This window comes from Protomyctophum parallelum (assembly GCF_964188405.1).
Source record: "Protomyctophum parallelum genome assembly, chromosome: 22".
NCBI classification, from domain to species: Eukaryota; Metazoa; Chordata; class Actinopteri; order Myctophiformes; family Myctophidae; genus Protomyctophum; species Protomyctophum parallelum.
In genome coordinates this window covers 12,124,354-12,150,176 of record NC_139714.1, presented here as the reverse complement: position 1 = coordinate 12,150,176, position 25,823 = coordinate 12,124,354, and the positions used below count along the sequence as shown (strand labels likewise).

Here is a 25,823-nt window from a genome sequence, read left to right as displayed (position 1 = left end):
CCCTCTGGAGTGAGTGTGGACATATAGTGGCCCTCTGGAGTGAGTGTGGACATATAGTGGCCCTCTGGAGTGAGTGTGGACATATAGTGGACGTCTGGAGTGAGTGTGGACATATAGTGGCCCTCTGGAGTGAGTGTGGACATATAGTGGCCCTCTGGAGTGAGTGTGGACATATAGTGGCCCTCTGGAGTGAGTGTGGACATAATAGTGGTGTTCTTATACATTCTCTCTTTGCACTAACTTCTAAGTTGAATTAACCTGGTCCTCATTATGCTCCTCAGCCCCGTCCAGGACCCCTGGGGCTGCGCGCCAGAACACACATGGAATTAATAAGAGTGTAAACAGACGAGTTCCAGTGTCAGTGGGAGATATCCGGCCTGTGGGTGACATCTGCAATTCTGCATTGCAGCTCCCTCCATCCCAATTAGCCTAGTAGCCAAAAAGTGAACCCGGACATGTTGAGTACAGTTAGTTAGCATCCGGCAGTTTCTACATGCTGGGGACCCATACTAAACATTTCTAACATAAAACCTTGGTGTACTCCGGGTTCACAATGGGGCTCTATGGGCTGGCTACTAGACTAAATCCCAATCCCATTGCAATGTGTATTCTTTTTTATATAGTTTTAACTTTTTTTATAATCACCCGGAATCTTATACATCTTGTTTGGGAACAGTTTAATTGTATAAAAAATTCAGACCAGTCTGAAGAGAGTGGTGCAACAGCACCATTGGTACTCTAAACATAGGGATATTGCTGTTCCTTGGAGTTGTTGCAGCACACAGTGTGTGTGTGTGTGTGTGTGTGTGTGTGTGTGTGTGTGTGTGTGTGTGTGTGTGTGTGTGTGTGTGTGAGGCTGCGCAACAGTGAGACTTAACCAAGGGGGGCAGTCAGACAGATATTTTGTGAAGCCACTAAGGAAATCGTAGTTCATATAATGGCCTGTTGTGGCGCTGTCATTGGACCCAGAAAAACCCATAGCCCCATAGAAGTCCATGTATTTGGGCCCAACTTCACCTAGATTGTATTACCTTAATAAACATGGTCATGAATACTTTCTGCTTCCAGTCACTAGTTTAAAGTCTCATTTCTAATGTCATAATATTCTTTTTGGAAAATTATGGTCCCATTAATAAAAAGAATGACCATAAAGTCGCGTATGTTCTGAGGGGCGTGGCTACCGTTACAGTCTATGATCGGGATTCCCCTCCCACTCGAGTCAAAATAAAAACCAACGGAGAAGAAGGGGGGAAGTCCCGCCTCGTTGTCTGGGCCAGCCAATGGCCAGCTGGGCCAAAACGGAGCCAGCCAATGGCCAGCTGGGCCAAAACGGATCTAGAAAGATGGCGACTTACAGTGCAGGAATAACAGGCTTCATTTTACGTCCATGTTAGACCCGGGGAACGCTTTGTCCATATTTTTTACAGTCTATGGACTTAACCAACCAAATCGTGCTCGGACACAGCCAGCCAGGGACCCAGGCAGGGACGGACATAGCCGTCTATAGGAGTGGTTGCACGACTCAAAAAGACAGTGCGGTATTATCACCCGTTACGTAATCCACTCAGTTTGATTTTTTTTTTTCCCTTTTTTTTTAATAGTTAGCAGAAGGTTCAGTGAACTATACATTTACACAGGCTAGTCCAAAACAAATAGCTAAGTATTGATTTTACATTCTCTAGCTGTCCAGACCAGAGGTACACGACACAGCCAGGACATGTGGAAAGATGGAGGTTATACGATATGCTTCTATAACAGTAAAATAAAATAAAACAAAAATAATTGAGAGGATATAATCAAAAGTTTGATAATGATTTAAAAAATGGCAAACAGCATATCTTTCTTTTAGACACAATGTATGTCCTATTCGATGAACAGCAAAAAAGCGAATCCATTAGCTAACCGTTTGCCGTGATGTGTTGTTTGTAATCTTGTAGATCACCTATTTTCCCCATGTTGACCATGTCGTCGTCACGCTCATGACATGTCACTATGACTCAAGCCACAGCCATAAGGACTTCCCAATCAGTGCCGGACTTACAGTACTAGGGGCCCCCGGCCCCGGGCTAGACAAAATGTAAGGGCCCCCCTCGGCCGTGCGTTGCGCAAAAAGGGGTATTTTGGTTTAAAACATTACGGGTATTTAGGTTTTAAGTTTAATTTTTGGGTACCCAGGGCCAGCACCCCAAAAGAGAGAGACACAGACAGACAGACAGACAGACCCTAGTCGCTGTGCACGGCAAGCTTTAGACTGGATCAGGCTTTCCACAGCTACCCCACAACACCGCAGGCAGAAGCTACAAGCTCACAAAGTGTCGATGATTTGGATCGGCTATTTGAAGCATTTTAAAATGTTTAAAAATAAAAAAAATAAAAAAAGGGGGATAAGGCACGTACGAAAATAGGGCCCATAGTACCTGAGAATAGAATGACGTAGATGGGTCGATCTATACTGGGGTTAATGTCCCCATCTGACCTTTAATTAACATTGTGTTTGGTAAAGGTTACTCTGAGCTGATAAAGACTCACTGATGGTGGCATTCTGTTGTTTAGAGTCAAGTAGGCAGTGTGTGTGTGTGTGTGTGTGTGTGTGTGTGTGTGTGTGTGTGTGTGTGTGTGTGTGTGTGTGTGTGTGTGTGTGTGTGTGTGTGTGTGTGTAAAAGTATGTCCTGCTCACTGCCCGAATCTGCCCGAATCACTTTCTTGTAATGGCAAAATCGGTCTAGGTTGTCACACACATACCCGGTATGTCACGCACGCGACTAACCCTGGCTATTTTGGGCATGACATTTTCAGGAATATTCAAAAATAGCAGCCCTACAAGCACAAATCGCTTGATTGAAACCTTTATTTATTCTCGAAAAGAGCATTGAGGTTCACCCTCATTTGCAATGTTGGCGTTACATTTTTTTATGCCACGATTTTGCAACCCATTTTTTCACCCAGTGTCAATTACCCAACTGGGAGTTTCCTTAGTTGGACGTAGCGTGTGGAAGGAACACGTTATTCCGACCAGTTCCTTTCCCCTCCATCAGGCGCCCCGGCTGGCCAGTTTAGAGACCAGGATTACTGCATGTTTTTTGTTAGGGTACCTACAATAGGCCGACACGGGGAGAACACATGCAAACTCCACACAGAAAGGCCCTTTCGCCAACCTCGCCTCGGGTATGGGCATTGATGACACGGAGGAGAGATCACGCCCCTAGTGCCCACAGCGTCCCCAGCGGAAATCGAACCCAGTACCTTCTAGCTGTGAGGCGACAGCACTACAGACTGTGCCACCGTGCCCCGTGGCGTTAAGCTTTCTGTCACATGTCTGGTTCCAAACAGGATTGGATGGACCGTGGCTCGCATTGGGAGTTCAGACAACTTCTTCCACAGTCAGACGCCCAGCCCATAACCTACCTACACCTGTCCTGATATGTAGGTGTGCAGAGCTTTGCTGCCCTCGAAAATGAACAAAATGTCTGTGCGCAACTTCTGCACACTCAACCTAAAGGTGCTTCGTTATGGAGGACCTCAGAATCTAGCTGTAACGCAGCAGGTAACGTCCCAAACGGTCACTTCCTGTGCTTTTCCACTCAACGGCACGTCATGCCGGCAGCGAGGCGATCCGTTTCTCCTTCTCTCGCTGCGTCAATTATTCAGTGGCGTGAAGCGTTTCCACAGCACAGGAGCAACGGTTTCACACACAGAGTGAATAGACAGGAGCAACAGAAACACACGCATATACTGTACAAACAAGTGTCTACAGGTACATCGGTATGGGAGTACAACGCACACACACGAGCGCACACACGCACGCACACACCACTGTCAGTCATCATGGACAATGCCTGTATGTACAGCCCTGGTAGCAGTTAAATATTCATTGCAACCGACCGCTGATCAAATATCAACCAGCTAGTCTCTCTCTCTCTCTCTCTCTCTAAGAATACTCAATAATGATAATGATTGAGTTAAAAATGACGTGGCCTATCGGAATGCGCTCGCACACACACACAGTTCCAGTCTCCACAAGGAGAGTGGTCATCGCCAACAGGCTGGTGAGAGGTATGTAGTACAGTATGTGGTCTGCCTATCCTGCATAATATAGAGACCACAGGGTCTTGCAGACAGACAGAGAGAGAGAGAGAGAGTTTTGTGGACATTCGTTATTTCGTTGGGGACTTGGAAAGAATGCGGATCTTGAAAACTGAAAAGTTAGTTGCATTCTTGCAGTCTATTCGCTGCCCATTGGAGCAAGCTTGCAGCACCAGCGCATTAAGTCTCATGACCCAAAACAGAAATTAAGATATTCACCCGAGACCCAAACTAGTGGAAATAGCAGATCTACAAGATCACAGGTCCTGCTCAGGTCGCTGCTCAGGTTGCTTCGCTTTTTGGGAATGTTTTTTGAAAATGTTTTTAAATAATTAAAAAAATTAAAAACCAAATGTAGATAACAAACCCTAAAAAGGGACCCATAACAATATGTCCGCCACCCACAAATGGGTCCCGACCCACTGTTTGGGAAACGGGTCGGGAAAAGTGCACTAGAGTAGAGCAGTCCCAACCTTTTCTAGATAGAATGAGTCTCGAAAGTGTCCACGGCCCACCCATGTGACCACGGCCCACCCATCTGACCACTAAGGTTCCGGCTTGGACCAATGCAACTAACAAACTGTTCCTATTTATGGATATCACCATGAAAACTAATTCTTCAAAGTTATTAAAAAAGAAATACCATGGCTATTTATTTTATTTTATTCATCATTTATCTTGTATTAATGTTATACTGTTGACGCAATCTAAGTGTTTTCGACAATTATTTTGGGGCCCATTTGCAATATCCTTTGCAATAATATAAGTCACTCCACTGGTGCATTAACACCGGGAAAGCATCCGTGTGGCAACGTCGTATATATGTATACGTTGGCTAGTCAAAAATAGCAGATGTACAAGCTCACAGCGCGTCACTTCGTGCTGCACTGCGAGCTTGCACATCTGCTATTTTAGAATATTATTTCTTTTAATCTTGAAAGTGTGAGAACTTCTGATTTAGAAGCCATTTGTAGAATGGGCCACAGGTCTTAATGGGCTAGACTAGAGCAGTGGTTCCCAGGTTTATTTGAGCTGTCTGGACCACTAGTGTGTTTTGTTTTTTACTTTAAATTTTTATCCCACGATTTTGTAACCCAGTTTTCTTTTTCACCCAGTGCCAATTATCTAATGTAATCCTGGGCGCTACACTTCCTCTGCCAACCTGGGGGGGCAGCGGACTGACCTCATGCCTCCTTCTATGCATGAGGAGTCCAAGCTGCTTCTTTTCACCTGACAGAGGCAGAGGGAATTTCCCCGGCCGGACGTAGTGCGTGGAAGGGACACGTTATTCCGACCAGTTCCTTTCCCCTCCATCAGGCGCCCCGGCTGGCCAGGGGGAGGTAGTTTTAGAGACCAGGATTACGGCATGTTTTTGTGAGGGTATCTACCCTAGGGGACACGGGGAGAACATGCAAACTCCACACAGAAAGGCCCTATCGCCATCCCCCGCCTTGGGTATGGGCACTGATGATGCGGAGAAGGGAACACACCGCCAGTGCCCACAGCGGGAATCGAACCCAGGACCTTCTAGCTGTGAGGCGACAGCACTAACAACTGTGCCACCGTGCCCACTAGTGTGTTTTGGATAATCCTCAAGGACCACCCTGACCCCACTGACCCACACAATATGTAAATCGAGCATCGGCATCCAACACAATACTTCTATCTTCTATCTTTAATTAATATTGAACATTGCACACCGAAAATAGCAGATCTACAAGCTCACAAAGTGGTGTGTGCTTGTACGTCAGCTATTTTCGCCACACAACAAAGTATATTAAACCCGTAACAATCATCATTCCATTTCAAGCTTTTCGTTCTCTACACTACATCTCATAGTTCAAATGTTTTCTTAAACCTTTGTCCCAAGGACCATCTGTAATTGTGCAAGGGACCAATACTGGTCTATGCATGGACCACTGGTTGAGAAACAGTGCACTACAGAAACACAGTCTGACAAACGTTTTCCATAAAGGACAGTAGCTCTATTATTCCTAAATCGGACAAATGATGCACTCGACTCCATTAGCAAGACAAAGCAAATATTTCCACTTTCAGCAGCAAGCTAGGACAGCTAAAATGGACAAAAAAAACCCATTTCAATACACTGTTTGGTTCAGTGTGGGATGATCAGTCAAATTACTATGCTTTGAAACAAGAGTCGAACCTGCTCACTACTTTATCTTCAGCGCGATTATGTATAAGTAATCTAGTTTAGTCGATTTAATAGAATTGAATTATCCCAGTTAATCTTCCCTCACGAGTTTGTCGCCCTTTACGTTATTTCTCATTGCCAACAGCCCGCCACATTGTCTGGAGGCCCAGTGGGGCAGGCAGGACAGGTCAGGACACCAAACACAAATTAAATGGCGTACGAATATGCTGTCTCTACAGAATACATCACAGACTGAGACTATGTTCTGTCTGGCATGCAGGCCCAAGAAATAAATCACACCCATGTGAAGTGAGTGGTGCAACTCCATGTGGGGGTCCACGGAACTTCCAGACCCACAGGAATGCACCAAGGGTGCCGGCCCGGTTCCGGCGAGCCACCCCACGTCCGAAACGGTTGAGAAATGACAGAGTTACCGTGTGGGGGTCCCTCTACTGTACTGTCACACCCAAAATCATCATATACTGTATACAGTTAATGTGTGTGTATTAGGCTGCACAACAGTGACACTTGGTGATGAAAACCAACCAAACGCTATTTTCGTGCTCGGACACAGCCAGGGACACAGGGACCCAGGGACCCAAGGACACAGCCAGAGACACACAAAGCTCCATATAAGAGTGGTTGCACCACTCAAAAAGAATGTTCTGGGGTGCTCAGAAGTTCAAAACGAAGGTGGTCTTTGGTGGGTGTAGGTGTTTGGTCCAACGTACTAACAGGTCCAACAGGCATTAGTCCGACACCCTACCCGAAGCCACGGGTTAGTTGAAACCGGCCACGCATGCCGGGAACGATGGTTTTGTCGGACTAATCCTAATGCCTGTCGGACCAACGTATGCACCCTGTCTTGGTTAGTTGGTTGGGGACTCAAAAACAAATAAGGCACCCTTCTGGTGAAAAAGTTTAAAAGCCTTTATTGAGGTGGCTATTTCATCATTGAATTTAGTTACAAACCCATGTGTCAGAGTATGTGTCAGAGTATGTAGAATCTTTGCCGGTCCAAATTGTAATCAGATTGTCTTTATCAAGTAAAAGAAAAAGAAAATTCTAATCAGATTTTTGCTAATCAGATTTAAACCACATTCCTAGGTGGTTTTAAATCTGATTTAAATACGGTTTCTCAGTGTGGACACTACTCAGACAAGGCAAATAGATCTAATCTATTGATGCTTAACACGTTTTTCCATTTTCAGCCAGCAACAAGTACAGTATAAGTTAAGTGTTACTCATGCATAAGTCACATTATAGGAAGTTAGGAACCCAATTAACATTTAGGTCAAGGAAGTGTGATGCATGTCATCATGCGTACCCAGGGCTTAAAGCCAAAAAGAATCCCAAGACTGAAAATGTTTTTTTTGCAAATCTGCACTGATCTCATTAAATGACCCATATGAGATCCTCAGGACTGAAATCAGTCCCCAGGACTGAGAACTTTAAGCCCTTTTTATTTTTGTTGAAACGCCAGGCCAAACCAAAGGCACCATGGATGATTTTAATAACCCCTGTATCTACTGTATGGAGGTTTTGATGAATTGAACAAGGTGGACCCTCTTGTAAACAAGTGTAATGCTTTATTGGGTCGTCCACTCACAGTTAACAGTCGTTGTATTGAGTTGTGCTTGAAATGTACTGTAATTCTGCAAAGTGCTAATAAATATTTCAATCAATGCAGGGCAAGAACTTTACTTTACCCCTGCATGCACCACCCGGACACTAAAATTCTGTTTCATCATCCATATCAATGCTTGACTTCAACAACTTGCCAACCCTGACACACACCTACAGAAAACAGAAGATGCTGATTCATGCATTCACCATACACGCACACCTACAGGCAGCCAGTGAAAGGCAAAAATACACATGCACACGCATGCACTCTTTTTAAACTGTAATTGTTTCTGTTTCTATTAGCTGGGAGATTGTCCTCTGTCTCTAGTTGAGCGAAGCGTTTTAGACTGACTGACTTGGAGTCTAACTGTACATTTATCCATCTTATCTTATCTAACACTAATTTGCACAGTCCATATCTCAAGGAAATACCTCAACATGTGCAGAACTAAACTGAAATATAGGCCAAATGTTCAAGGGATACAAGACTTCAGTCAGATTCACATAGCCAGTGTTTAACATACAGAAATCAGGTGCAAATGTTCAAAGTTAAAAATAAACCTATATCAAACTATGGGGGCTGGCAGGTTGGCTTTGACACAGGGAGGCCGCCGACCAGTGACTCAGTCAAAAGGTTGCTGGTTTGATCCCCGGCACAGATAGGAGAGTGGCTGGTATTACATCTAAGTGCCCACAGGCCACCAACAGTGCCTTTGAGCCAGGTGGGTGCGCCACTGTGAATGATTATCCCCTCTGATGTAATGCATAGGTGTAGAGGACTGTGTGTGTGTGTGTATGTATGTGTATCTTGTAAATTATTCCTGGTGGAGTGATTCTTCTTCATCTACTGTACATGAAATGCTGACATCACCACCAGTAACAAAGGTAAGTCAAAGGAGTCTCTTATGGTCTGTACTCGGTATCAGCCGGTAACACTGTCCTCTGTCTGCTAAGCTGTCCCCGTAATGCGCTAGACCCCTGGGAGATGGTTTCTGAGGTGGAGTGCCACACCTACCATCAGCTCCCAGTACTTCCTGCACGACTTGCCGCACCCAAGCCGTGCTACTCATACGCTGAGTTGGCGGTGCCCGGGATCGAACCCAGGAACTTGTGGTCCAAAGGCGACAGCTCTACCGACTGAGCTACCCGGACAAAGATTAGACAACTAAGCAAAACTTTATAAGTTAGTGGGATACGGAAATGGTAAATAACTGGTGAAGAATGGTACATTTATATAGTCATTATAGTGCCTTTATCCAAGCCGCCTTACATAGATCATTCACACTCCGATGACTGAGGAAACCATGCAAGGCACCAACCTGCACATCGGAACCAATTAGGGGTTCAGAGTCTTGCTCAAGGACGCTTCAACGGGGAACCCGGGATCGAACTGGGAACCTCATGGTTCCCATCCGGCTGCTCTACAGACCACTCTACCCCTGAGCCACTGCCGCCACCAGAAAGATGTGAACTAGGCCACGCCTGTGGTAGCGGGCTAGCGGCCGTGTCACCTCGTAAATAATGTCCTGGCTTATATTACCACCAGGGAAGTAGTCGGCTTAATCGCTCCCAAGCCTTGAGCTCATTCCCGTAGCATGAGAAGATGGTGATAATCTTTCCTATGGAAGGGGTCCGGTCACTCAGTACGTTTTCCTATCAACCGCTTGGCTCAACACGTTTTATCAATCAGCCGTGCACGCTGCAAATTGCACACTGCCCGGCCTGCACCCTCGAGATGTCAGGCTGCCAACATGGCTATAAATCCACTAGACTGCTGTGCCGTGGGTCTTGTGACATCAGATTCCAATTCACACTTACTCTAATCTAGTCATTACACAGTTGGGAGGGTGGGGGTATTTCAAAGTTCAAGTCGGATCCAGTTATACGTCACTTGCAACAGCCTGTTGGGAAGACTGCGGACTGGGGTGGGTTTGATAAACTCTCTCTTAGATGAATGGCATTTTGAGCCACATAGTGTGTGTGTGTGTGTGTGTGTGTGTGTGTGTGTGTGTGTGTGTGTGTGTGTGTGTGTGTGTGTGTGTGTGTGTTTTATGCTAGTTACTTATTCACATAATTTGCTTGTATGCAAATGCCAAGAATGTTATTTAGATAACATGTTGTTTAGACAGATGCAATCTGTCTAAACGGGTTCCTAGTTACTTTGCAGCACTAAATTGTTTTCTTTGCACTCCATTTACAGTACCCTATCTAATCGTTTGTAGACTATAGGGTTCATTATAGGTTCATTATAGGGTCCATTTACAGTACCCTATCGTTTGTAGACTATAGGGTTCATGCCAGTTTCTCTGAAGTTGTACTTTGTATTAAGTCACTCTGGATAAGATCATCCTCTCTTATCTCCTAAATTGTCGTAAATGCTTGTGTCCGTGTGTGGGGCTGGGTAGCTGATTAAGTTATTCTAAAGCCAAAACCACACCACCTTGCAACATGCAACTGTTAACCACAATGGCAGTTGCAAGGAGTTGCATTGGTGCGGTTAACTTAAAACTGCAAGGAGTTGCAACTTGTTGCATTGGTGTAGTTTGGGGTTAACAGCAAAAATGTACTAATACTAAGGAATAGTGCTGCACGATTCTTGCTAAAATGTGAATCTCCATTTTCCTCCACATGAATTGCAATCATGATTCTCGCACGATTCAAAAAGATTCCATGAAAATATTTATTGTCATTTGTCACTGAACATTACTTCATTCAAAATGTGGCACCCAACTACTGTGGCTTTTAAACAGACAAGATCAAAAGGCTTTACTTAAACCTCTCTTAAAAGTCTCTCTCTTGTAGCAAAAACATAAGAATAACTCAAATGAATCGGACAGCCAACTATTGCTGAAAGATTCTTGCTCAAATGTAGGAATTGCGTAGGTGTCTGAATCTAGATCACAATCTTTTTTTTTACGATTACCATAATTGTGCAGCACAGCATCATGCACTACCAAGGAAGTGGATCATAGTTCTTACTAGATCTTTACAGAGGCTCCCTGTCTGTCAAAGAATTGATTTCAACGTGTTGGTGGTTTATAAAGCATTGGTTTAGGGTCAAAATAATGTTTTGATCTTGTGCTACATCGCCATGCACCATCCAGTCATTTATTCTATTTCCCGTTTATAAGGTCACAGGTGTTTCCTATCAGGGTAATTAGGCATTTACAATTAAGGAGATCAGTTTTTCCTGTCTATAAAGGTATAATAGGTGTATCCTATTAGGGTCCTAAATTGGAAATACTTCTACGCTATAGATCAGAAACACAATTTAGGGAGATGGGCGTTTCCTGTCTATAGGTGATTTAACTTATTTGTTTTTTTATAAAAGGTCCTTTTATAATGCGTTTCTTTTGCTATGTCCTATTGTCTCAATAATAAATGTTTTATGTAAATAACTTTCAATTGTCTTGTTGAAATGCGCTCAATACAAGAAAAGCGTGAACTGCCTAAGAACCTACTGTCTGCAAGAGTATGGAAACACCATGGGGTAACTTCTCTCTGTACCATGACGTCTGCGTCTCAGTGTGTGTGGTGTGTGTGTGCGTGCGTGCGTGCGTGCGTGTGTGTAACAGGACCCCGAGCTGGCTGGCCATGGGCCAGGCCAGGGTCCAGTCGATATTCGAGCCTGCGGGTAACAAGGAGAAACACACACCTCATTATCAACTCACCCATGGGGCTACCTGAGTCCATTCCACTGTCAAATACCTGATCCACGCATGCCCAGTAAAAGGTAAACAGCTCGCGCACGCATGTATTTTTAGACTTTAATACGTGGTTTTAGTATCAGTTCATGTAACCTGACGCTGCCAGATGAGGGCGGTATTGGGTAACCATGTTCCCCAACACAGCAATCATCTGGGATCTCTCAGGCAGTTGAGCTGACAAAAATCCGTTCCGTACCGGACCAATCAGCGTGAGCTAAGGGCGGGATATGTGCGAAACCGGACGTGAAGCTATATAGACACGTCAATATGATTGGTTGTGTTTGCACGCCCACACGGTGATAGACAGACGGTCCCATCCAATCATCTACCAAGTATCTTGAAAAAAAGGAACAGCCCCGTCATCGAATTTGCTTCCGCGATCCCAGATCCCAATAAGCTGTGAAACAAATTTGTGTAGCAAGCTTCTTGGATCTGGCAGCGTCAGGTTACAGTTCATGGTCTTTAACAACGGTCTGTAAAAACAAAATGAATAGAATAATCCAAAATAAAGAAACGCAGATGATTATACTGACACAATAGGTTACATCCTCCTCCTGAAACACAAACAAAAAAGGCCCTATAAAATACAGTACTTTCAGATCCATTGCAAACGGGGCAACTGAGTCATTGCAGACTGCTGAGTCAATGAACTGTAAAAGTCAAATGCATTGTTGTGTCACACTCTGGCTCTTTTCCGATGCGTGCCCCCAGACTCTTCCTCGTCCTCTGCCAACGGCTCACGTACAGATAGAACTCTCACAGCCAAGCTGTGTTGAAACAGACAACACGGCCTGCGGTTGTGTAAGCACACCGACCGGACTGCGCTCGTTTCAGTGACCTAGCCAACATTGGAAAGCAATGGCATCCCATAATATTGCTGTTGCCGCAGATGTCTTTGCTGTGAAAGCTAGTATGAAATAACAACTGGCTGCGTTTACATGGACAACATTCATTCATTCCGAAACTAATGGATATATTCCGAACAGAACAGAGATTCATACCCAACCTGAATAAAAGCATTCCTCGTTCCTCATTTGTATACATGACCTTTAACGCATTTCATTCAAAATGCTACTACTACTAAAGGGCATGTGGACATGTCATGGGGTGCATACTTAGTTTAGACTAGTCATTGGTTAGACATGGGTTAAGGTTAGGTTTAGGTGTGCTGCCCCGTGGGAGGTTAGGTTTAGGGTGAGGGTTTGAGATAGGTTGTAGTTGTAGGACTAATGACTGGTCTAACCAATGACTAGTCTAAACCAAGAAATGTCTAAATGCATGTATCCCGATTCCCAAACTCTCATGAACATTCGGAATATAGTGTTTATATGGTAAATGCATCCTGATTCAAACGGTATACCACCCCTCCACACTCTAATGAAAATGTATTCGGGTCAGACCCGGAATGGAATATTCTATTCCAATTGAGGGGTTTACATAATATGTTTTATTCTGAATGAATAAATTCGGAATACAAGTGGAATATAAAGTATAATATAAGTTACAATTCCACCCGTCAGCCAACTGAACAGAGCATCTAATTTTAATACAATGACAAATCCTAGACAAAAGGAGCACGTTCTCTGATGTTGCCTTGGCATGCTGACATCAGCACTGATGTCGCCATGACATCGTCATCACTACGCTTGAACAGACGGCATATGTCCGCCTCCTCGGTGGATGCAGTGGACCCAATCAGGTTGACGCAGACCAGATCACTTGACCAGCCGGCTATAGGACAGATGACATCATCACTACCATTGGACAATTTCCTGCTACTGTTGACACTACTGGTGCCGACGGCATGCATACTCACGTGCAGAGACGCTTGTGCACTGCCACTGCCTACTCACTCACACAAACAAGCCTGTGTTGTAGGACAATGAAGGACATGACACGTATAGGCTGTGTTTCTATGGCAGTGCAAAACTTGGCAGTGTCTCGTAGCATGAAGGACAAAGCGGTCTTAAACGTTGCAGTAGTTGTGCTACAAATGAATCTCTATTCATAGCCGGGCCAAGGGGCATCTTTTCACAAAGGACCCCTAAGAAACCGTCTCCACAGGATCAGTTGTGCACTTTGCTTGTTTTCGGCAGGCGCAGCACAACCCCATTTATCTGCCTATGTTACGGATGAACTTTTCACCCATTACTGCACCTGTGACATGTAATATAATATGAGGTGTGTTCCTTCCTTGCTAGTGTTGCCAGCAAGTTTCAAAGGTTAGACATTGATCGTAGTGGCACCGCTATCACCATCCATGTGTCATTTCAAAATCCTCTCATGTCAGAACAAACTATCCAAGGAAGGACTAAACACCATCAGTTCTAAGCGAGCAGCTGGTAGTATATCTGAAGAGGGAACGGCGGTTACGTGTTCCAAGATATCAAAATATTAAGCATTCCGGACAAAAGTCCCTGGGGAGACAAGACACATCAGTGGGGGAATGAATGATGCATGTAAAGTGGGTAGAGAGCGGTATGTGCTGTCCATCACACCACCAGTAGAAATACTAAGCAGTAAGCACATATCAATAAATCAAGGTGTGAGGAGGTAGGTTGACGGAGAGAATGCTATTCTGGTCGCCTTCTATAATATATAACACTTGCCAGAGGTGGTAGACACAGACAGGTAGCCACATGCAGGAGGAGAGGCAGGTGCGCAGGGGGTTATGTTGGAAGTCCTGCACACTATCTTAAAAAGTGAATAATCACTTTGGGACAAGTTTGTATGAGCATCTGGCCTAGGGTTGCCACCTTTGAGATCTTGAAATAAGGGACACTCTTTACGCCTGCCGCGGCCTTGCGGTGCAGGCGTGTGCGGCAAGGCCGGCAATAAGTTGAAGCAATACGTTGAAGCAATACGTTGAAGCAATAAGTTGAAGCAATAAGTTGAAGTTTCCCTTCAACTTATTGTTTATGGTATGCTATCCACAACTTTTGAAGTAGAATTTTGTTTTCCAAATGAGCATAACAACATCAGCAGCCCATTATAAAATATATGCCAGCGACCCCCATAAGAGAAGATTTTTACACAGTGATTCTCAACCCATTTAATTTCAAGTACCAGTTTGACATGCATTAGTATACAGACCCCCATTTAATGGCATTTCTATCTCTGGGACCCCCAATTCATATTGTAAAATCAATGTTAATTTAACTCTGATGGTCCATTTGGTTCCATTTGTACACTCTCAGAGTTACAGACCCATAAGGGTCCATTTGGTTCCAAACTATAATTTAGCTGGGGACCCCCTGGAACTCCCTCAAGGACCCCTGGGGGTCCCCGGACCTCACTTTGGGAACCACTGGTTTAGGCTACTTTAGGTAGTGTGTGCCTCCGCTAGAACAATTGTGCTGACTTTAATATTTCCTGTGTTTTGTTTTGTTCATTATTGTTAAATTCAGTGTTGACGTGTAGGGGCTATTTAGGAAAATAAGGAACAAACTGCGTTCCTTATTGGTTCAATAAGGGACGCATCATTTAATTCTCAAATAAGGGACGATTCTGTATTTTAAGGGACGGGTGGCAACCCTCTGGCCTCCCATAATAAATATTGCAATAAGTTAATTTACACTACTCTAAGCACTACTCTTTATATTTAGAATGAAGTAGGTTTTGCAAAGTGAAGCAGAAGAAGCAGCTGAGATTGTTGTTTGAAATATTTTTTATTCAAACTCAAACACTAGACTTGTTCAACCTGTTTCCTTCCAGCAGCCCTGGTTGGCTAGTTCAAGTTGTGTGAGTATAGTGAACTAAATGAAAACACAGATGATGTTTCTATATTCGGACAGTCAAAGTATAATTGCTTCTCTTCTTAACGCAGCTACGTAAGCTAAAGCTATGTACGTGCCTGTTGTTTAATAATGTAACATAATACTTACATCGGTAATAGACCGGTAATAGAATAAGATTGCATTATTAATTTGAATATTTATTCTTTCAGATCATCATCATCAAGGTACATGGCTAATGGCTTCCATTTGCAGAACCTGTCACAACAATCCAAACTGAAGTTCACAGCAATTATTGATGTGTATTACAAGTACACTTCAAAACTATATCGTATTTTCAGTTTAATTCGGTCGCGACACTATTAGTCTATTTAGACAACAGGGTTCGGTTATAACGTGAATTGTGTTATTATCTTCATGGTACCACCACGATATCGATTCGACTTAAAGCAAGGGCGATGTTTTATAGATGTCCAATTATCGTTTTCTGTTACCCTCACCCCCCATATCTGTGTTCACAGAACTGACCTGGAGAGATGCTTCAAGATCTGTTTCTTGATCAGTCCAGCCATGGTGGATCCAATAGAACCGCCGGTGTCCCAGCTGGCTAGCTTTAAATAAATATAAACTAGCCTGCTTGCTAGCTCGAGGTTGACTCAGTTCAAATCCCTGCTGCTGCTGTGCCAGACGCTCGTCATTTTGAATGGTGTGTGGTGGTGGAATGGCTCCTTCCTTTCCTTCCCCTCAAAAGACACAAAGTAAAGAATAACAATGTCATTCCAGGCCTCCGGTTGTATGCTAGCACACTGACTGACTAGCTAGGCTAGCCCCAGACAGACGTGAAGCTGCACTGTGAGGAGGAGGCCAGCAGCATCACGACTACATCCACCTTCAGACTGACTCAACTGTGGAGATAGCGACGACGCAGCAACAACAACACACGGACTACAGCACCGCCGCCACCTGGAGAACTCCACCACCCCATAGCCCGGAGGGACGGTCCGTGCTGCGTGATTGGTTAGTTCAGTTGGTTGCCACGGTGACACGGCTCGTAGTCTGTTAGAGCGGATACGGATATGGTTTGTGTGCAGATCGTGTCGTCTTGCCAAATTATTGGATACAGTAGGGCGGGCTCTAGACCGGATCTGAGCACCGAGCAGTAAATGGACACAACAGGCTATGTTATCTTAGATCTGTCTCGGATTTTGACCACCAGGCAGGCAGCGATTGATTGATTGATTGATTGATTGATTGATTGATTGATTGATTGATTGATTGATTGATTGATTGATTGATTGATTGATTGATTGATTGATTGATTGATTGATTGATTGATTGATTGATTTATTGATTGATTGATTGATTGATGATTTTATTCAATTATTTAACATCTCTGTGTGATTGCAATTTGCAATGCATGCACTGCCCAGACCCCACACATTTTAACATACCGTAGATTACTAGATTATTAGTATTACGTTCCTCCTGTGTTCTGGTGGATTTGGGGATCTTTGATGCCAAATCCAGAAGAAAGAAACAATACAGGGATCATGCAGCATGTGGAAACTCCTGCAGGAACCAACAACAGTGTTGGCAGTCCTGACACACACACAAACACATACGCACACATACACACGCGCACACACACACGCACGCACGCACGTTGCTAGACAACCAGGAACAGCGTCACTGTCCCTCTGGGCCATGGGAATGCAGCGTCTTGATGGGAGGGGCTTAAAATGACAAGTCATGATTTCACCCAGAAGAGAGCTTTTCATCAGCCTCAATGGAAGATGAAATGACTGAGCAGCTGTTTCCTGAAGTAGGATAATAGTTAATATATATCCCTCTATCCTTGTCTTCCCTACTCTTATCCTCAATGAAAAGGAAATTATCTCAATCAGTCAGACTACTATAAAAATGGAATTGCACTCACTCACTTTGTAAAATCTTATGATGAATTGAAAATGGTGGACCCTGCTGTAAACAAGTGTAATGCTTGATCATGGTGTCGTCCAAAGTAACAGTTTTTGTATTGACTTGTGTTTTCGTTTGAAATGTACCCATTCTGCATACTGTGAATACAATTTGCAATCAATCAAGTCACATGCAGTGAGCATGATCCTGATCAGATAGATATGCTGTCTCTGGTCCTCATGAACGATCCTTTAGTGACATCTGGTGGCCAAGATGAGAATAGAGACATTTGACATTAAAATATGCTAACCATTTTCCAGATGTGGCAAAGAAGTGTGCAGTGTGCATGTTAAGTGTTCATTCATGGGGGGGGGGGGGGGGGGGGAGAGAAAACACTGAAAAGCATCCAGTCTACAATGTACCCTATTGTTTGATGATGTAGACTCTATGTGTAGGCTACATCATCAAAACTTCTTAGTTTTCGATGAAAGTTACATCACATAAAATATTGCATTATTTGGTTTAGCCTAAGAGATGGAAAAGTTAACAACTTAAAATACAGGAGTAAACAAAACAAAACAGAGAATTCTGTTGCCTCTCAACCAATTGTTATAAGAGTTAAACACTTCTTATCCTGCAGGTTTATACTTAATGCTCAATTATATGTATAACAAGTTAAAGAGACAGAGCAGAGGGAATAAAGGACAAGAGTCTGTTGTATGTGCCTGTGCAATAGTTTGTTATTTGTGTACATAACTTTATTCAAAAGTGTTGTTTATTATTTCTTCTTGTCCTATACATGCTATACTTCCCACCAAAGGAAACACTGGATTCTTAGAACATGTTTTACCGTCTCTTATAATAGGCTAATAATAATAATAATAATAATAACAATAAGATCAACAACAACAACAGCAACAACAATGTACTTTTTTAAGATAAAGTGCTTCACCACAAAAAAAAGTTTTCAAACTAAATTAAATTAAACAGGAGAAACTACAAGACAAAGAAGAAATGTAAGCCTGAAGGGCAGGACTTTTTAGTTCTATTCAGTGACATGGTGCCATTACATATACCAGCACTGCTGCCACGTATGAAGGGAGGAGCAGAGAATAGCTAGAGGAAAACAGCCCCCCCCCCCCCCCCTTTTTAGGCTACTCAGTATACTTGCAGACATTATGCAAGCACATTACATTACATATGTGAAAGCATCATTTTCCAACATTACAGCTGTTTTACCACGAATTAAAGATTGGTTGGTCTGTTAGAAGTTAGAACTTGGAATGACTCGTGTGTGACTTTTTATTAGAGGACGTGATGACAACGATCCGGGGTATAGCCACTACAAAATGATACTCAATAGCCTAAAGAAAACTTAGCAAACGTTTCACAATAGCTACTCTGGAGCATTGTCTTTAGCACTGTGTAACCAACGTATACAACGATGCTCAATGCATTTCCATGGTGACTTGTGTAACATTGTAGCCAGCCAGGGCGACGCGAGTGAATGTTTCCATTACAAAGTAATGGTATTAGTATCGAACATGAACGTCACCATAACTATATAGTAGTTACACCCACGCCCCCCATCACCGAACTATAGGAACTTCTAGTTCTTAGAAGCAGAGACGCCCCCTCCGCATACCTCAACTCTGAAAAGTGCCTGAGGAAAGACACGACGCGCTCCCTGATACGCTGAATGTGCGCTGGGACCAACCGAGGCTCCCTCTGCTAGACCTTTACCTACTACATCCACAGCTTATTGTCCACTGTCACACCAAAGATCACCCAGGTCCGAGCAACAACAATGACTGCGAAGAACAGAAAGCACAGTTCCAATAACAACAACGAGAAGAGCGCCCCACCAGCAGCGCACCAAGAAGATGTGCAGCCGAAGAAAGCCCCCAAAACTAGTAGTAATGGGGTTAGTGTCAGCAGCGCGCCGCAGGGGGGCTCGGGGTCGTCCTCTTCAAGCTGCATCAAGCTGTTGGCAGCTGTCTGTTATATCGCTTTAATAACCGCCGCGGGAATCGCGGCTATTTATCTCCAGCAAGTGCTCGAAGAGGTCCATCAGATCAGTGCCAAGAGCCAAGAGAGTGCACGGGAAAACGCAGCGCTGACGCGCAAAACGGAGAGCGTTCTTCAACAGGTAGGCTATTGTGTGAACCGAGAAGTCAAGCTCAAAGCTAATATTATGCGTTCTGATGACCGCATAGGTCAAGCGAGACCAGGCACTGTTTGCAGAGCTGGGCAAGGGAGATAAGGATGCTGCTGGCATTGCATTGCTCAGCTGGGTAATGGGTTTACACTGGAAATCACAGGCTATCGTGTGTAAGAGGAAATGGAAAACGAAAAGCTACCCCCCCCCCCTCATCCCATAGCTGAGTTGGCAGTGCCACAATAACAGACGTAAATTCGCAAAAGTATAGGACAACACCGGATTTTGTACCATTTTAAGCTAGAAATCAATTAAATAATGGGAGCCTTTGTTTTGAAATTCAATGGCATGTCTCTGCTCAATTTGATTGATAGCAGGCTACTTTTCTTGTGTCCTATTTCAAGTGCTGCCCAGCCCACACGGGTTTAAAAGACGCTTTGTCTTTACAATTTTCATAAACGAACAAACATTTAAAAGGAAATAGGCCTATAGGCAAGTAATACCAGACCGTATAGAATTAGACTCGTCACTCGCATAATGTGACTGGAATTGATCAATAAAATGAAATCATATCTCACGTAAAACGATTAGCCATAACTTAATTCTGAAGACCGATTTATTAAAGTAGGCATGCATAGGCGGCCATAATTGTTAACATATTTGTTGAGATTATCAGATTGCCTTCATATTGTATAGAGGACTTGCAAAATGGTCTGTTCTTTAGTCTTTGTTCTGCATCTGGTGTATCGATTGAATGATCATGATTGATTCATTCATTCTTTCATTGATTAATTAATCAACTCAGTTGTTTATTCGTGATATCTCAAGAATATTTTGAGGTTTCTGTTCAGACTGCATGGCATGCAAACCATGAAGTTCCAAACCAGTTTAAACTAGATGTAATATGTTGTCCTCTACATTTTCCAAGTCTGGGTAGCACTGGTTATATAATGACTGAGCTTTATTCACTGCAGTCTTCAAAGTTTCTATACATTTGCTTTCATTTTCTAAACTAAAAACCTCAATACATTTTTTTTTCTTTTCACATTTATGATTTTATAAATGTAAGTCAATATTTTGAATGTATTCATAAATCATGTATTACAAAATATGTATTACAATTACGACCTTGTATTGTATATTGCTTTGCCTAAAAAAAACTTAGCTAAATTGTTCATTTAATCCTTCTCACCTCTCCTTTCCCCTGGTGGCCAAATCATTGATCATTATGCAGGCTGATTTCAATGAACAAAGCACTGTATGTGAGTGAAGCATTGCAAAATAACTAGTCGTGGTTCTCAAATCGTGTGCTGTGAAACAAGTCCAGGTGGATTGTTTGAAAACCACACATTTTTTTTCAACAATACAATTTATACAATGTATTTACTATCATTACTGTACTCAATTCCCAATAGAAGCAAATTCTATACCCTAAAATATTTTATCCACTTTCAACTTGGCATCCCTATTTTGGAAAGGCAACATTTTACAAATTGCATTTTGAAAATAGAAGATATACAAGCCCACAATGCATTGTACCACGGTGCATTTTGAGCTTGTAGATTAATACAGGTGAGATTTTTTATTTGCCCATTGCATTGGTGTGCCTTGGTCACTAACATTTTGAAAACACTAATGTTAATGTATACGTATGTTGTATGTGTCAATGTATACAGGTGGAGTCTCTGAGAAGCCTTGTGGATGGGGTGGAGTCGGTGCTGGGCGTCACACGGGTGGAGCTGGAGGCGGCCGTCAGTCGGACGAAGAAGGGCGAGGCGGAGAACCGGAGGGTGGAGGAAGCCCTCCGCCGGCTCCAGAACGACCTGCTCAGAGACCTTTCCGAGGGCATCAGCGAGGTGAAGGAGGCGCGAGAGAGGGACTTTGGCTCGTTGGAGAAGACGGTAGAGGAGCGCTTGGCCGAGCTGAGTGGCTCCATCGCGTCCAGCGTCAAGGAGTTCACAGAGGCTCAGGGTGAGGCACAGGGGCAGCTGGCGGACCTCAAAGAACGCTTGGGTTCCCTGGAAGACCCTGCGGACCTCAAACAGGAGCTCTCCGCCATCGTTAGCACCGTGGCTGAGCTCAACACGAACGAGCAGGCGGCCAAGGCTGACGCCGATTCTCTCAGGGAGCAGATCGGTTCGGTGAGATCCGAGCTCCAGACCCGCAATCAGGAAGTGGCCTCTCTGTCCCAGGAAGTAGAAGCTGTGAGGTCACTGGTGCAAGAAACATCGGGGAGCCTGAGGGAGTCTGTGGCCGTGGCGGAGGCCAATGTGCAGGATTTGAAAGACAAAGCCCTGACGCTGGAAGGTGGGGTTGAACAGGCCACTGAGGCCATCCGTAATGTGGAGAAGGAACTAGCTGCAGCAGCAGAACAGGCACAGAAAATGTCAGACGACCTAGAGGTCAGAATCAAGACATCGGAGGACAGCGGAGATTCACTGGCCGCGTCAGTGACAGAACTTACCTCCAAAATAGAGTCACTGCTTTCCAAGTATGACTCCCATGAAAGCACACTGGCCTCCCAAGGACAAGCTGTAGAGAAATCCACAACCGCCTTACAGCAACAGCTTGAAGCACTGAGGACAAGCTTAGAGGAGCTGCAGTCCAATATGGCCGCTCTGGGTGACACCCAGGCCAATCTAAGAGACTCCCTGGGCGTCCAGGTGGAGAAACTGGAGAGCAGGTCAGACAGCGAGTCTCAACGCACATCAGAACAGCTTGAAAACCTCAGAAGTATGGTGGCTGGCTTGGAAAGCAAAGTGGGCAAGGTGGACAGCGTTGAAACGCAGGTCACCTCTATGGAGACAGCACTGGAGACGGTGCAGCAAGCCCAGGGGTCTGCACAGAAAGCACTGGAGTCGGTGCAGCAAGCACAGGAGTCTGCGCAGAAAGAACTGGAGTCGGTGCAGAAAGCACAGGAGTCTGTGCAGAAAGAACTGGCGTCTGTGCAGAAAGCACAGGCAACTGTGCAGAAGAAAAAGTAACATAACATCAATGAATTAATGTAATGTTGTCTCAACCCGTTTCCCAACACGGACAATGATGAATGCTGCAAAGTTCCCATTTCCAACTCAGAATTTGGTAGGGATGTTCGGGAAAGTAACATTATTGTGTGTTCTTTTTATTTTAAATATAATAGGCAGGAAGAGGAATAAGATTCAGGTGATGTAGTTTGATTGTCTAGGGGGGAAAGGGAGACATTGATTGCTGTTCTGTGAATTTTCAAATCAACACTCAATCTGCACTGTAGTTTTATTGTTTTTCTAATGTCAATGTCTTGATGAAGTCTTTTTCACCAAATCCCAAATACAATGAGCTCTTTTTTGAGCACTCCACTGGTTACAGTTTACAAAAATAAAAACAAGAAGTGTACACAGTGCTGTAGAGCGCAGTCTCATTTGTTGACATGCATGCAATTCATGTATTATAATATTGTATTGGGATAGAGAATATGGACACAATCAAGTCACAATATTCACTTACCAAATAATGTACATCTAGATTGTGACCTTTTTGTATATGAAATGGGTCATATGCGATTAAAACCAGAAAGACAACACATATTATTACAATATCACAAATACCAGACTATCTAATCTCATATCACTATGATTATTGGGATATTATTGGGAGCCAGCCCTATTCTTCAATTTCTATATGACTGAATGTTTCTCAACCCCACCCCACCCCACTCAATAATAACACACATAATAATACAGTATTTCTTTGTAGGACTAAATCTTTGCTCATCTCATGTTGTACACTTATAGATAGATATTGAAATCTATCTATAAATGCACCATGTCTCTGTACGTCTGTCTGTCTGTACGTACGTACTTACATACGTGTGTACGTCTGTAATGCACGTACTGTAACTCGAGAACCGTTCGCCCCACCGACTTCAAATTTGACACACGTGTGTGCCCAGTGTTGTCCAGAACTGCAACAAAAGGCCTCTGTATGGAGCTGGCCTGTTCTGACATCACAACACTCCATATTTACCGGGTGGTGGTGGCTCAGGGAGTGGCTGGATGGTAACCGCAAGGTTGCTAGTTCCAACCGGGCTCCCCTAGCCTGGCTCCCTTGTATGGTTTCCACCGCCATTGGTATATGAATGTGTGCTTGAATGGGTGAATGTAATGCACAATCTATGTAGTGCCTTGGATAAAGGCATGCCCATTTATTTGGGCATGCCAGACACGGAACTCCATATATAGGAATAAAGGGACACAGGGAAACAAATCCAGAAATCTCCATATATGGGCATAAAAGGGACAGAGAGATGGGTGGAACGGGTAGTATGACACGGGTACAACGGGTATTGCATAGTCGGGTGGGGCATGGATCTCTAGTGGTTACAAAAGTGGTTATAATTTGAGACCACTTACAATTACAAAACATTTGAAGTATAATCTCTATAACATCGACCGACCACACATAAATCCTTCGTTTTGTAGTTAAGTATGTCATTCAAATAAGTCACAACATTTATGACACCAATTATAGCTTGTGAAATACAAGTGTGAATATTATATTTGATCTTGGCGAGTTGGCGTAATGGCTCTCCCTGCTCAGCACATTAGCAGACTATAAGCAGGGAGATATAAATCTATGACAACCACCCCCCGGGGAAAACCTTTAGGGAAAATAGAGCCTGCTGGGGTGGTGGTAGGAAGTGGAACAAACAATTTAAACAAGGCACAGTGAAACATCAAGTGCAATGAATCAGGTGAGCTTAAGTAGACCCGCCAATCAGCTGCTTGACACGTCAGTCATACAGTAGGCCTACATCTCCTACATGAGCTGCACGTGTGTAAACCTCTCGAGTGGATCTGCCTGAACTAGTCTCGCAAGCTACGCATCATTCCTGTACTCATTCCAGGTTGTAGCTGAATCCCAGGTATGTAGGTACAGCTGTTTCATCTGAAGTGAGGAACATTACAGCATGGCAAAAGATTAAACTACATTCAATAGGCTGCTTGTACGACTAGCGTGACCAGATGTCCCTCATTTCCAAGACTTTCCAGGCGTCCCACAAATTGAGACCCTGTCCCACATTGTGACCGCATGCCAGGCAATTGCATCAGTGTTCAAATACCCTAATAGTTAGTCCCCTAATAGTTGGCCTTCTGTTGTAAAGCTCTCTCATTGTCTCTTCCTGCGAGATGTGTTTTTACTTTTTAAGCCTGTTAAAATAGCATAAAAATAAAGCATGCTTTTAAAACAAAATGTGAGACACCAGAGGAGTTTATAAATGATAGCCAATAGGCCTATGGTCAAATATGACATCAAGGCATTTAATAGCAACTCAAGTAGTAAGTTGCTAACCCCGTACTCCAGTATCGCTTGTGTGGGACAAGTGTGACTTGTCCCACACAAGCGATACTTCTGTCCCTCAAATCAACAGTTTGGATCTGGTCACCCTATGTACGACTTGTGGTGTGTTGGGGTTTGGTGATTGGCTACGACAAGCCTCAGCTGATTATGCAGGTCTGTTCCAGGTGTTCATTACAGAAATGTTCTGCCTGTCACTCACCATGGCTATGGGGCATTGTTTGGGGCCAGAGGGGTGGGGATTCACTCCAAGGCAAACACCATAGAACAAATAGAAATGCACTCTTATGTTGAATGTTCTACAACTATTATGTAAACAGCCTGCAGACACAACATTGGAAGACAGTAGTTGAGCCACGTTGAGGCAAGGAGGAAATTGATATTTGAGGAAGGGGAAAGTCTTACAGTATTATGGAGCCGAGGTGAGAGGGTTCAGCTCGAGACCCAAAAGATAAATGTTATCTCCACACTTAAGCATTCATTTAACACTTTTTTCTTCTTTTTTTTAAGTGAAAATATTACATCTGCAAGCTTACCTGTTGTGAGCTGAGATTAGTAGATTGGCTTTTTTTGAGATTTTGTTTCATGAAGAATTCTGAAAAAGGTAACAAATAAGGGATATTTACCCAGGGCCTCAAAATGTGTTTGCAACCATTTTATTCAGGGAACAATGATGTAAAAAGACCATGTCATGTGTGGTGTACTGTACAGTACAAGACAGACAACGTGTGATGTAATGAGACCACGTGTGGACAAACAGGATCCGTTACTGTCCATGACCGATTCCTTTACATTACAGGCACATTTGTCCTGTTGTACACGAGCCATTAACACTAAAGAATAGCTTTCATAGCCGCTGGCACGTACTGCAGCTATAAATAACTTTAACTGACAGGTTAAAGTTTATGGCGGTCCTTGAAATTAAAACGTTTCACAAGCACTGTATTTGTTTGAAACGAAAAGATCTTTGTGAAAAAGTTAAGGCTATATATTCATCATAGCTATGGAGCAGGGGTGTCCAAACCATTTTCCAAAGAGATATTTTACAATGTGAAAATACTGTACCATGGGACCGACTGTACATTTGGACCATAACAAGTCACACAATG

At 43.7% G+C, this 25,823-nt stretch overlaps 2 protein-coding genes across 2 annotated transcripts in view; one reads left to right on the top strand and one right to left on the bottom strand.

Annotated features, from left to right (window-relative positions):
* The window catches only part of bltp3b (bridge-like lipid transfer protein family member 3B), a 64,783-nt gene extending 48,583 nt beyond the window's left edge, over positions 1 to 16,200 (bottom strand). Inside the window, exon 1 of the mRNA XM_083758058.1 lies at positions 15,834 to 16,200. Within this exon, the coding sequence (XP_083614184.1) occupies positions 15,834 to 15,877 (44 nt within the window). The 5' untranslated portion in view covers positions 15,878 to 16,200. The remainder of the gene's footprint in view (positions 1 to 15,833) is intronic.
* Positions 16,201 to 18,835: 2,635 nt separating this feature from the next.
* ckap4 (cytoskeleton associated protein 4) lies at positions 18,836 to 22,757 on the top strand. Its single transcript, XM_083757756.1, has 2 exons — positions 18,836 to 19,371; positions 21,057 to 22,757. Exons 1-2 carry the CDS (start codon positions 19,030 to 19,032, stop codon positions 22,362 to 22,364), a joined length of 1,650 nt encoding a protein of 549 aa, XP_083613882.1. The 5' UTR covers positions 18,836 to 19,029; the 3' UTR covers positions 22,365 to 22,757.
* The last annotated feature ends 3,066 nt before the right edge of the window (positions 22,758 to 25,823 follow it).